We start from the raw sequence: 13,286 nt of genomic DNA, 5'->3' as shown, positions 1-13,286 counted from the left end.
ACATCATGGCGGGCGCAGGAACAAAAGGGCTGCTGCAGGAGCCGGAGCCAGCCACAAAATGATTGCCCCAGTTTGACTTCGGTAGCGCAGCGTAGATCCTTGTGCTGTGATGTCAGCTGCTGGCAAAGCGACATTTAAAAAATATCTGCACAGCCAATCAGAATCGTTGCTGGGCAAAAGCCCTGGCTGGCCCCACCCACTTCCTAAAAACACTTGGGCAGCGTGGCACCCCCGGGCACCACGTTGGGGGCCCCTGCAGTAATTGGTTTAAAACCCTGGTTTTGGACCCAAGCTCCAGATGTTCAGACGGTACTACTCTCCCCATCAAAGGTTGTAAGATGGACATCTAAAAGGTAATCACCAATCAGCTGTTTACCAAGTTTGTAGCTCTTAAAGGAACAGAAACTTGTAAAAAGAGTCTGCTGCCCCCATTAATAATTGCATCATAACGACAGTTAACAAAATGCCACCCACCCTGCTTTGCACAAGTCCCTGCCGTATTTAGCGCAGAAAAGATATATTGTTAACCCCAAAAGGCCAATGGGTTTGAAATATTTATTGACTATTTATTACCACTGTGCCTCTGGAAAGGGAATGTATCTGTTTTCTAAACATCTACCAAAACATCAATAAATGTGCTTTATTTATCGGACGTGATTTGGGTCTGGATGAGTGATGAGATTTTGCTGCTGAAAGAACCAACTGAGAAGAGTTGGTTTTCATAAGCCGACTTTCTCGACCACTTAAGGAAGAATCAAACTGTCTTACAATCACCTTCCCTTCCCCTCCCCACAACAGACACCCTGTGAGGTAGGTGAGGCCTGAGGGAGCTCTAAGACAGCTGTGACTAGCCCAAGGTCACCCAGCTGGCTTCATGTGGAGTGGGGAAACCAACACGGTTCACCAGATTAGCCTCCTCACGTGGAAGAGTGGGGAATCAAACCCAGTTTTCCAGATCAGAGCCCACTGCTCCAAACCACCCTCTTAACCACTACACTATGCTGGCTCTTAGAATACTTAGATTTGATACAGTACCCAAAGCTGCTTTAGCCCAGGTCAAACCTTGGCTCCATCCAGCCCAGTTTGGTTGCTTCTGACCGGCAGTGGCTCTCCCCAGGCTCAAGCCAAAGGTGCCAGGAAGTGATGCTGGAACCTCTTATACATCAGTTCTGCCACTGAGCGACAGAAACACAGCTGGGGGCTACAATCTGTTTTTGGCACCTTTCCACAGTGTTCCTGCATGGAATGATGATGTTTATGTTACAACCAATAGAGGAGTTCTCTTTATTGCGTAACCCCCCTTTTCTCTACCTTTAAGGAGTCTCAAAGCAGCTTACAATCACCTTCCCTTCCCCTCCCAACAGAACCTAGTGAGGTCGGTGGAGCTGAGAGAGTTCAGAGCAAATTGTGACTAGCCCAAGGTTATCCAGCTGGTTTCATGTGGTGGAGCGGGGAATCGAACCCGGTTCTCCAAATTCGAGTCTGCCGCTCATGTGGAGAAGTGGGAAATCGAACCCGGCTCTCCAGATTAGAGTCCGCCGCTCATGTGGAGGAGTGGGGAATCGAACCCGGTTCTCCAGATTAGAGTCCGCCACTCTTAACCACTACACTACGCTGGCTCTAGCCCGGTTTGGTCGCTTCTGACCAACAGTGTGTCGCCCCAGGCTCAAGCAGAAGGTGCCAGGAACTGAAGTTGAATCTTCTTCTATACACAAAGCATCATTTCTGACACTGAGTGACAGAAACAGAGCTGGGAGCTACAATCTGTTTACAATACCTTTCTACAACGTTACTGCATAGAACGTTGTTGTCCATGTTACAACCAATGGAAGTGTTCTCTTTACTGCATCACAGTCTTTGGTCCCAATTAGGAGCGTCAGAACACGAATCTCGATCCAGCCTAAAATTCACCGCCCGAACGAGAAACCATATTCCTCCTCCCACAAAGAGCAGCAATGCCAGTCTCTTAAGGGGAAAAGATCTAAGCTGCCCCCACTTTTTTTGAAGAAGAAGATCCCTCTTCAGAGTTCTGTGTTTCTGTTCATGCTTTCCAAGGAGAGGGTAGCAGCACAACGGAAGCTCAGGTTGTCCGAGGCGGAGTCTGGCGTGTTCCCCATCCTAAGGAGCAAAACAGCATTTAGCTCAGAGGTCCCCAACCTTTTTGAGCTTGTGGGCACCCTTGGAATTCTGCGAGTGGTGAGCGCAACCCTAAAACGGCTGCTGCGGGAGGCACAGCCAAATGGACTGTCTCCCTCCTAACACCTCTTGGGAAGAAGGAAAGCCTGAACAGGGAATGGAACCACACACTGGCTGAGGATGAACCAGGTGCTTACCAGTCTTCCTGATCCTCCAGGGGGAAACCCCTTCCTTTGAAGGAGGGCAGCCAATACCTTACAACAATGGTCACACCCACATTCTAAAAAGTTCATTGGGCACCACGTTGGGGAGCTCTGGTTGAGATGATTTAGTGCTTACGTTACTCCTTTTGTGGGTTGCTTAAAAGGTTGCCCCTGATTAACTAAGTCGTGTGTGTGTTCCAGCTGAGTAAAGATTTATTATTACGGTCCTTAGACCAAACATAAAACAATGCCTTTTGGTTAAAACACTACGCAAAATACTACTCTCTTTAAAATGGTTAAAAACTGGTCAACAATATAAATTGAACAACCAATCCCGTCCTACAACTTTTCATTTCTATTTAGATTTCTGAAAATTAAATAATATTCTGCAAAACCTGGCCACCAAATTTGTTACCTGAGAAAATCCATCCTTCAGACGGATGTTAACTCTTAACAGTGGTTAAGAGTGGCGGACTCGAATCTGGATGTTAATACTAACAGATAACCAGTACTCTTTCTCAAAAAAGGGACAAGAATCTTCTCCCTATCCTCCTTGTAGTAACTATACCTAAGAAGAATATGTGTGCATTCTCAAAACTGATTTCTATTGAAAGAAATGTGCAAAAATCCTGACCAGCAGGCGATATCGTAAAAGATGCGGTCCTGATTTTCTCACATACAGGACAGAATGCTCCTTCTAAGAGATGACCTCTTGGCGGGAGGAAGCGGGGCAACAACTAGTCAACAAAAGCCATTGCAGAGCTTCCACGGGCTACACCTACCGTGTCATCACCCCAGCTTTGTGATTTGCTGACCCATCCACCGTATCGATCCAAGAAGCTCCCCGCAAGACACGCATCTCTTGAGGAGGCTGGCGGGAGGCGCGTCCAGGAGGGCGGTAGGCTGAGGCTGTCCATTCCCAGGTGTTTCCTAGCAGGTCATAGATCCCTGGGATACAGAAACGGTTAGTGATTCCCTGGTGAGAGCTTCAAGCCCACGCTGAAGACATCCACGCCTGTCTTTCTGTAGGTCTTGCCCCTCATCCCAGAAGCACCGGCTCTAGCCCTGGGGATGTAATGGGAAGAGAACACGCTCAGGAGAACTACAGCTGAGCTAAGAAGACTTTGTTTAGTGATAAGGATCAGCCATTGTGTGTAGGGGTTCTTTTTCTAATTTAGAGAAGAAGAGCTGGTTTTTTATATGGCGACTCTCTCTACCACTTAAGGAAGTATCAAACCGGCTTACAATCACCTCCCCTTCCCCTCCCCACCACGGACACCCTGTGAGGTAAGGTGGGGCCAAGAGTGTGACTAGCCCAAGGTCACTCAGCTGGCTCCATGTGGAGGAGTGGGGAAACAAACCCAGTTCACCAGATTAGCCTCCGCTGCTCATGTGGAGGAGTGGGGAATCAAACCCGGTTTTCCAGATCTGAATCCATCGCTCTAAACCACCGCTCTTAACCACTACACCAATTCTTCTTCAGAGGAAATAGCTGGATTTCCAGGGAACAGAACTGTGACCTTCCACCTCCCCAACAATTAATGAAACACAAATACATTGTGCGACTTTATGCACACACAAACACATTGGGTACTCCCATCTAGTCCCCTGAATACATCTACAAATGCCGGGGGCTGAGGCCAAGGAAATGCTTCCTTACCATAGCTGTTTTGTGGAGGGAATGCTGCCACCGGGGAAACTCCGTGGTAGCCGTCTTCAGCTGTGTCCGTGTAAGGGAAGTTGCCCTGTGGGCAAAAAGAACTATCTTCTCACAAACAGTTTAGGCTGCCTCAGTGGCACAAAGGATACGTTTTCTTACCTGCCACAGGTTTGTTCGGTTGGCCAGGAATTTGTTTCCCCAAGGATACAGCCTGTCTACCAAAAATGGAAAGAGAGATCGGGTCAGCCCATCGCTTAGCAGTTAACTTTCCTGCTCCCTTGTCTAACAAGGTTATCAGCCAGCAGGGATTTTCTTCTCTTGTTATTAAATTCCTTACGACAGTGGCAGACAATCACAAAGGATTAGTTTGGCCTGGACATCTCAGTCGGCTCGTATCTTTCAGAATACAAAACTGAGGCCTGTATCGAATGAACTCTACAAAAACAAATTTATATAATTTTCAAAGGTGGGGGAAAGGGGCTGACCTCACGAAGGACCATTTGCTGTTGGCTCTGCATGCTTTCAATGGCTGCGCTTGGGCGTCATTTTTACAGGGTTCTGGTAATCTTCTGGGTTTTTAATTTTCTTTTACACCACTGTGAAAGCGAGGCTATATAGCAGCGGATGGTGGAAACAACCGAAAATAGAAAGGTCCCTGATTGCACATGTGCTATTCTGGAGCAATGGATGGTGCACAGGGAAGAAGCTCCAATTGCCTATGGACATTAAAAAGATGGATGTCATACGATGGCCACTGTTGGAAATGTAAAGGAAAGGACGGGACGTATTTTCATTCCTGGTGGACTTGCAAAAAAGTAAAGAAATTTTTGGACACAGGTCCATCAAGAAATGCAGAACATCTTAAAATTTAAATTTCCATTAAATCCTGAAACTATGTTATTGGGAATAGAACCAGAAAATTTGGAAAAGAACCATAAAGAACCTAGCTATATGGCGACTGCAACAAGAATGGTTTTAGCAACGGTATGGAAACAAGAAGACGTACCAGAAATAGAGAAATGGCAATGAAAAATGGGAGAATATGCGGTGATGGCCAAATTAACCGGCATGTTGAAAGAGAAAACGATAGAAGAATTTCAAAAGAAATGGAAATGCTATCTTGATTATGCTAACTTGAAAGTATAGAATAAGAGATTTTTTTCTGAGGGGTAAAAAGCAAATATAAGGCTAAAATAGAAGCAAATAGACAAGGTTTATAATGTTAGAAATCAGAGCTTTGCAATCTGGAATAATTAGAAGACTAGTAGTGTGGCTAGTAAAGAACAGGAAGCTTCTATATACATAGATGAAGTAATGTGTGATGTATACTATTATTTAAAATTGTTAATCAGTTTCCCTGGAAAAAGCCCAATCTATATGTGAATGGGTATGTGTATGTCTATGTTAAATTATAAAAAATATTTTTTAAAAAAGGAAGAAGCTGCAATTGGAAAAAAAGCGCTTGGAGGGATGAGGAATAAGTCTGTTTGGGACAACGACATCTGACTAACTCATCTAGCCTTGGCCGTTTTTCTCTGGGACTGACAAAGCCTTGGCAGAGCCTTCGGGGCTACTGAAGGCCTTTTCTTACGTACTCTCCAGTCCTCCCCGGGCAGCAAACTCCCATTCCTCTTCCGTCGGAAGCCTCTTTCCTTTCCACGTGCAAAAGTCTCTGGCGTCGTTCCAGCTCACGTGCAACACCGGGTGGTCCAGTTTGTCCTTGATGCCAGATCCAGGACCTGCGGGCTGATGGGAATTTCTCTGAGCGGGTTGGGCATCCGTTCACAGCATCGCTATGGCACAAGCTGGATACGGCTTTTGTGGTCCATGCAAAGAGACGAAGCTGCGTACAGAGTCAGCCCATCTGTCTGTTTAGCTTAGTAGCACAGAACGCATGAAGCTGTCTTATACTGAATCAGACCCTTGGCCCAGCAAATTCAGTATTGTCTACTCAGACCGGCAAGCGGCTCCCCAAAATCTCAGGCAGAGGTCTTTCACATCACCTACTTGCCTGGTCACTTTAACTGGAGATGCCGGGGATTGAACCTGGGACCTTCTGCATGCCAAGCAGATACTCTACCACTGAGCTGCGGTCCTTCCCCACCTAATTTGGCAGTGGCCCTCCAAATGCTCAGGTATAAAGAGGACTTTTCTCAACCCCTGCTGCTGGGTGGAAATGTCAAGGATCGAACTGGGGACCTTCCACACGCAAAGCAGGTGTTCTATCACTGAACCATGGCACTCACCAAATTATAGGGTTGCCAGGTTGGGAAATACCCAGAGATTTTGGGGGTGGAGCCTGAGGAAGGCAGGGTTTTGGGGAAAGGAGGGACTTTCACCACTACACCACACTGCCTCTTTGATATAAAGCTGCCATTTATTAAATAAGACCCTCAGTTCATCTAGCCACTGGGCACTTTCACACATGCTGAATAATGTGCTTTCAATGCACTTTAACTATCGGTTGCAAGCGGATTGGGCACTTTCACACATGCTGAATAATGTGCTTTCAATGCACTTTAACTATCGGTTGCAAGCGGATTGCTGTTTCACACAGTAAAATCCAGCTTCAAAGTGCTTTGAAAGTGGATTGAAAGTGCATTATTTGGCATGTGTGAAAGTGCCCATTGTCTCCTCGGTCTGGCTAGGCAGAAAAAGGTCTTTGCTATCCTCTGCTCCTGTAACCGGAGATGCCGGGGATTGAATCGGGAATGAAAAGCCACCACTGAGCCACATCCCTCTCCCAAATTAACTGTATATTAGCTGGGATGTCAATCCAGATTTCCTGCATGGCCAAATTCCACCACTGAACCTCCAGCATGACTGTTTGTGGACTGAAGTCTTGGACTATGAACCCGGCCTTTGTGAAGTTTTCACCGGACTCCAAATTCCCTTACCTTTGGGAAAGGCTCACCTGTCTCCAAAATGCCTTCTCTATCGGAAGCCACCAGGGTGCAGACTGAAAGGAGAAATGCAGGCAGGGTTGAGGCAAGTAAAACTCTCACTGGCAATAATGCAACAAAGCCCCTTCCCACTAAGAATAACAGCACTAGGTCTCCGTTAGTTTTAGAAATGGAGGAGAAGTCACAGACAGAACATATCCAGCTATCAGCATTTTACTTATATTAAGCAATAGAAACTACCACATACATTAGCCTCAGTTTCATGTCAACCACATCCTGAAGGATGGTGCTAATCTCCAGCACCATTGTCTTACCTGCAGTTTTTGTGTCACTTTCTTCTTAAGCTCTTCGGGTACAAAATCCTCAAACACGAAACTCCATCCAAACTTCTCCGCTTCTGTTATGTACTTCCGATCTCGCACAAACTCCCTGTTGCCAGATACCCCCCCCCAGAAGTTAAAACGCTGTGGCACAAATTCTAGAAGTCTTCCCACCCTCTTCCTTATCTGGCAGAAGCATCTTGCTGCAAACACAAGACTGGCTTCTTGAAGGCTTGACCGAATTTTCCTTTATTTCCCCATCTATTTTTAAGGCAGGGGTTCCCAATGCGGGCTCCATGGCACCTACCAACACCTCTCCTGGCACCCACCAAGTATTTTTGGAAAATGGGTGGGGTCATGTGGTGCTGTGGCCCAGCAAGGGTTCTGATTGGCCGTTGGAGATTTGGTTGCTTGTGCAGATTTTTTAAAATACTGCTTGGGCAGCAGCTGCCACCACAGCACAAGGATCTCCGCTGTGTGACTGAAGGTAAGCTATAGCAGACATTTTGTGGCTAGCTCCGCCTCCTGCAGTAGCCATTTTTGTGACACCACCCATCATGCTGTGTCAGAATTCAAAAGGTGCCCACAGGCCCCATAAAGGGTGGGGACCCCTGTTTTAAGGGGACCCAGACTGGACTCAATCCCATTTCATCCCATTGACTTCTACAGATTTCATCTTCCACAAACACTCATTGTAATGTATTGCACACCAAGATATCAGAGTTGTATACTAATGACTTGTGAGCAGCTCGAGAGCAATCACAGCCCGATGGCCAAGAAGCTCAGCTGGGATCCAGGAAATTCCTTGTTCAAATCTTGCTCCTGACCCCCCCTCTTGAGGTAGCAAGGAGAGGAAAGAGAGTTCAAGCTGAAGATCACTTTCCATGCATGCCAAAGATGCCAGGTTCAATCCCCAGCATCTCGTTAAAGGATTTCAGGTCAGTGTCAGAAAGATCTTCCGCCCCAAACCCTGAAACGTGGATGATAATAATAATAATAAGAGTTGGTTTTTATATGCCGACTTTCTCTCCCACTTAAGGGAGAATCAAGCCGGCTTACAATCACCTTCCCTTCCCCTCCCCACAACAGACACCCTGTGAGGTAGGTGGGGCTGAGAGAGATGTAACTAGCCCAAGGTCACCCAGCTGGCTTCGTGTGTAGGAGCGGGGAAACAAATCCAGTTCACCAGATTAGCCTCTGCCGCTCATGTGGCAGAGTGGGGAATCAAACCCGGTTCCCCAGATCAGACTCCACCGCTCCAAACCACTGCTCTTAACCACTACACCATGCTGGCAATACCATGCCAACTTCATCATTAGTCAGACAGTCTTAAGTCCCTACCCCCGGGGGCTAAATATACTAGCGTACCTTACAGGGCTGTTGTAGGGACCAGTAAATTTGCCTATGCAAAGCACCTTGTCCCCGCTCAAGTGTTACATATAATAGTGCAATTATTGTTTCAGAGGATTTGCAAAGTATTCACCTGCAAATACCATCCCGGCCCATTTCATCCGTGACGCAAGTAAGTGTGGCGTCTGGCCCTTACCGGAAATCTCGGTTGCTGACCGGATATCTGTCCATCAGAAACGGCTTGACCGTCACCTCCCTGGGGGGGCCATCTTCACTTTTGCTATCAAATAAGCTTGTTCCCATTTGGAACGTCCCACCGGAGAGCTGCACCAGGTTTTCATCTTTTCTGACCGCTGAGAGAAAGATTTAAAATCAAATGCAAAGAAAACTGGAAACACGACATGTGTTTTGTGCGAGCATAAAGAGAACAAGCCAACCAAACAACAAATTTTGGAACATCCAGCCCCAGAAATCCAATTAGCAGAAGTAACCATTAAAGAAGGACACTCCCCCACTAGGTAGAAGTGTAAATTCCCAGGAATCAAATATTTAACTGGACAAAAAAAGTGACAAGAAGAGTTTTTCTTTTGCAGGTCGAAGCCCCTATTTATTTCTCTCAAAAGGTGGCAAAAGGGATTATACCCCGATGAGGTCCCTCCCATCTCCCAATTGCACCCTCCCCAGGCTGGTGGTGGTGCTAGAAAGTTAGGGTTCCCTGCCAGGTCCCTTTTCGCCACAGGCAGGAGGCTTTTAGGGGAAGAGCCTGAGGAGGGCGGGGTTTGGGATGGGGAGGGATTTCAAAGCCATAGAGTCCAATGGCAAAGCAGCAATTTTCTCCAGGTGAACTGATCTGTATCAGCTGGAGAGCAGTTGAAATAGCAGGAGATCGCCTGCGACTACCTGGAGGTTGGCAACCCTACAAAAGTAGAAAAGGGCAAGAGTCCAGTAGCACCTTAAAGACTAACAAAAATATTTTCTGGTAGGGTATGAGCTTTCGTGAGCCACAGCTCACTTCACAGCTGACGAAAGCTCATACCCAACCAGAAAATATTTTTGTTAGTCTTTAAGGTGCTACTGGACTTGAACCCTACAAAAGCTAACTAGCTATCCAGATATAGCTATCCATGGCTACTAGTCAAAATGAATACCTAGGGTTGCCAGGTCCCCCTTTGCAACCGGGGATGGGGAGATTTTGGGGGCAGAGCCTGAAGAGGGCAGGGTTTGGGGAGGGGAGGGACTTCAATGCCATAGAGTTCAATGACCAAAGCTGCCATTTTTCTCCAGGTGATCTGATCTCAATCGGCTGGAGATCAGTTGAATTAGCAGGAGATCTCCTGCTACTACCTGGCAGCTATTTAGTAATCAAAAAAATCCACCTCTGGTGCTGGTATAATTATTGGAAGATATTACAGCACACTTGCTCAAGTCTAATAAAAAAAAAAAGTTCAACCATCAATAGTGTCTATTCTTTTTTAGTGTTTTCAAAATGCAACAATGTTACTTGCACACTTTAGATACAAAGTACAAACAAAATCAAATAAAGCAAAACATAACACTCAATGGACACTCTTTTACATCAAGTCAACACCAAATCAACACTATTTTTAATTTGACGAAAAGTGGGAATCATTTTACACTTATATGACTTCTAGCTAATCAAATGATTGACACATACTGAACAGTACTAGAATGAGTAATAGATAATGTTTTATCTAATATGTCTTAACCGTTAAGTAATTTCTGGGCTTTCCAACGATACAATATACTTTCATTGAGTAACAGGTAGACAGTCTGAATGATTTTCATATTTTTACAATTACATTTTTAGATAAACTATAGTGTTTGATCGATACTCAGGCTCACGATATGATATTGTACTCGACTAAGCTTATTCTTCTATTGCAGGGGTGGGGAATGTCAGGCCCGGGGGCCGTTTAAGGCTCGCGCAATAATTTGATCTGGCCTTTCGTGGGTCCTGGCAGATCTCTAGCTCAGAAGGCTCTAAGACTGGTGATCTGCACCCTCCCGCGGACAGGAATAACCTCTATTCAAGGCAGAGGTGAGTTTGTTTTGCTGAGAAAAGGAACCTTTCCCCCCCTTGCAGAAGAGTCATTAGTTATGGAGCTACTAGGACCGCCCAAGAAACTGTGTTAACCCTTTCCCACCCGGGGCCATGGAGAAGCATATTGGTCAGCTATTTTTTAAGTTGATAATTTTGTATGGCCCGCGAAGGATGTTATAAATATCCAAATGGCCCTTGGCGGAAAAAAGGTTCCCCCACCCCTGTTCTATTGAATCTGCTCTATTGTTTTTGTATATCAAGCGATTTGTACCCTTCCCTTTTTTTCCTTTTTGTATCCCCTTAATTATAAAAATAAACTTAAAAAAAACAACAACAACACTATTTTTGGCGACTCCCTGGCAGCTGGCAACCCTAATCCTACAGAGCCCGCCCTCCAAGCAGCCATGTCCTCCCGGGAACCGAACACGGGTGGCGATTCCGGGAGATCTCCAGGCCCCACCTGGAGGCTGGCAACCCAAGGAAGGGGGGAAAGGTAAGGGGACTCACGCTTCTGCTTGGAGCTGGCCCCGGCGGGAAGCAGAAGGGCCAGCAGCGCCCCGCACAGAGCCGCGGGGGATCGCATGGGTGGAAAGGGGGAACCGCGGCTGCTCTCCTGCTCCCCCCGACTGTTGCAAGCTGCAGCCCGACTGCATCCGGGATCAAGGAAGCAGCATCGCCACGTGGGAAGGCGGAGGGAGGCGCAAACTGCCTGTTGCATCCCTGCTGTACACGCTTTCCTGAAAGCCCCCCCCCCATAGCCTCTCCCCTTCTGCCTGCTTCTTCTCCTTCCAGGGTTGCCAACCTCCAGATGGGTGATTGACACGCGCAGGCAAAAAAGAACAGCGCAAGCTCTGGTTCCACAAAGAATGCAATGTCTATATTCACTAACAAATTCTCTAGGGAACTCGCCCCAACATTAGAAAAGAGCAAGAGTGACAGTAGCACCTCAAAGACTAACAGAAATGTTTTCTGGCAGGGTCTGAGCTTTCGTGAGCCACAGCTCACTTCTTCAGATACAGCTAGAATGTGACTCCATCTGTCTTTAAGTAGAGGAGAGTGAATTCAGACAAGCATTCGTATGTAAATATTAACTGTATGTACATGTGAATAGCAGGCGGGATTAGGTGTGGTCTGCAGAAGAGTCTATGATGTCCAGGGGAGAGATGAGGGTGGAGAAATCAGCATTGGTAATGAGCCATGAACCTTCCTGTTTGCGTTCTTATATTCATCTTTTTGTATGTCCATAGTACAGTTGTATATATTGTACATATGTTGGTGCGAATATAATTCACAGTGGGTAGCCGTGTTAGTCTGTCTGCAGTAGTACAAAAGAGCAAGAGTCCAGTAGCACCTTAAAGACTAACAGAAATATTTTCTGGCAGGGTCTGGCAGGGTCTGGCAGCTGTGGCTCACGAAAGCTCGTACCCTGCCAGAAAACATTTCTGTTAGTCTTTAAGGGGCTACTGGACTCTTGCTCTTTTCTGCTACTGCAGACAGACTAACATGGCTCCCCACGGGGAATTGTATTCGCGCCGTCTATACAATATGTACAACTGTACCATGGACATAGAAAAAGGCGAATATAAGCACACAAACAGGAAGGTTCATGGCTTGTTACCAATGCTGATTTCTCCACACCCATCTCTCCCCTGGACATCACAGACTCTTCACCACACCTAATCCCATCACGCCTGCTATTCACATGTACATACTGTTAACATTTACATACGAATGCTTGTCTGAATTCACTCTCCTCTACTTAAAGACAGATGGATTCACATTCTAGCTGTATCTGGTGGCTCACGAAAGCTCATACCCTGCCAGAAAATATTTTTGTTAGTCTTTAAGGTGCTACTGGACTCTTGCTCTTTTCTACTACTGCAGACAGACTAACGCGGCTACCCACTATGAATTATCTTCAAGGAAGGTAGGTGTTTGCGTGCTTATATTTGCCTTTTTGAATGTCCATGGTACAGCTGTGTATATTGTATATATGTTGGTGCGAGTTTCCTGGATAATTTGTTAGTGAATATAGACACTGCATTCTTTTGAAACCAGAGCTTGTGCTGTTCTTTTTGCCTAAATCTCCAGGTGCGGCCTGATTTCCTGGAATCACAACAGATCTTTCTCGTATAGAGATCGGTTCCCCTTTAGGGTTGCCAGCTTCCAGTTGGGAAATTCCTAGAGATTGGGGAGTGGAGCCTTGGGAGAGCAAGGTTTGGGGGAGGGAAGCAACCTCAATAGGGTATAATACCATACAGGGCATATAGGGTATAATACCATGTCAGGATCAGGCGTCTGTCCCTAGCATCCCATAAGCAAACTCATCCAGGCAGGTATTCCTGAAGCAGTAATACTTTAATAGGAGCAAAAAGACAGATTAAAGGACTGACTGCCTAGAGGCAGGTGAGGCTAGTAATGAGGAAACATAGGCAGTGTCAGGCTGTTATCTCAGTTTCTATGTTGCCTCTGTTCCTTTGCTGAACCGTCCAGACCTCAAGGACAGCTCCACATACCAAAGCCTGGGAAAGTGTGCTCTGTTTAGGCTTTGGTGATGCTTTGTAATCCCCCGCCGTTTTCAAGCCTTATATTGCCAACTAGCTAGCAAGACACTCATAGCTGTCATTTTATCTTATGTGCACTGTATTGCCT

The 13,286-nt window shown here is 46.3% G+C and overlaps 1 protein-coding gene across 1 annotated transcript; it reads right to left on the bottom strand.

The window, feature by feature from the left end:
• Window positions 1-2,021: 2,021 nt before the first annotated feature.
• On the bottom strand, window positions 2,022-11,217 carry SUMF2 (sulfatase modifying factor 2). Its single transcript, XM_056864975.1, has 9 exons — window positions 11,142-11,217; window positions 8,769-8,925; window positions 7,217-7,331; window positions 6,914-6,958; window positions 5,595-5,745; window positions 4,159-4,214; window positions 4,000-4,084; window positions 3,122-3,287; window positions 2,022-2,118 (listed from the first exon to the last, which is right to left on the bottom strand). Exons 1-9 carry the CDS (start codon window positions 11,215-11,217, stop codon window positions 2,022-2,024), a joined length of 948 nt encoding a protein of 315 aa, XP_056720953.1.
• Between the last annotated feature and the right edge of the window lie 2,069 nt (window positions 11,218-13,286).

The sequence above is a fragment of the Euleptes europaea genome, chromosome 19 (assembly GCF_029931775.1).
Source record: "Euleptes europaea isolate rEulEur1 chromosome 19, rEulEur1.hap1, whole genome shotgun sequence".
Lineage (NCBI taxonomy): Eukaryota > Metazoa > Chordata > Lepidosauria > Squamata > Sphaerodactylidae > Euleptes > Euleptes europaea.
Note: the sequence above shows the minus strand (reverse complement) of the source record. Positions and strands in the feature narration are given on the sequence as shown.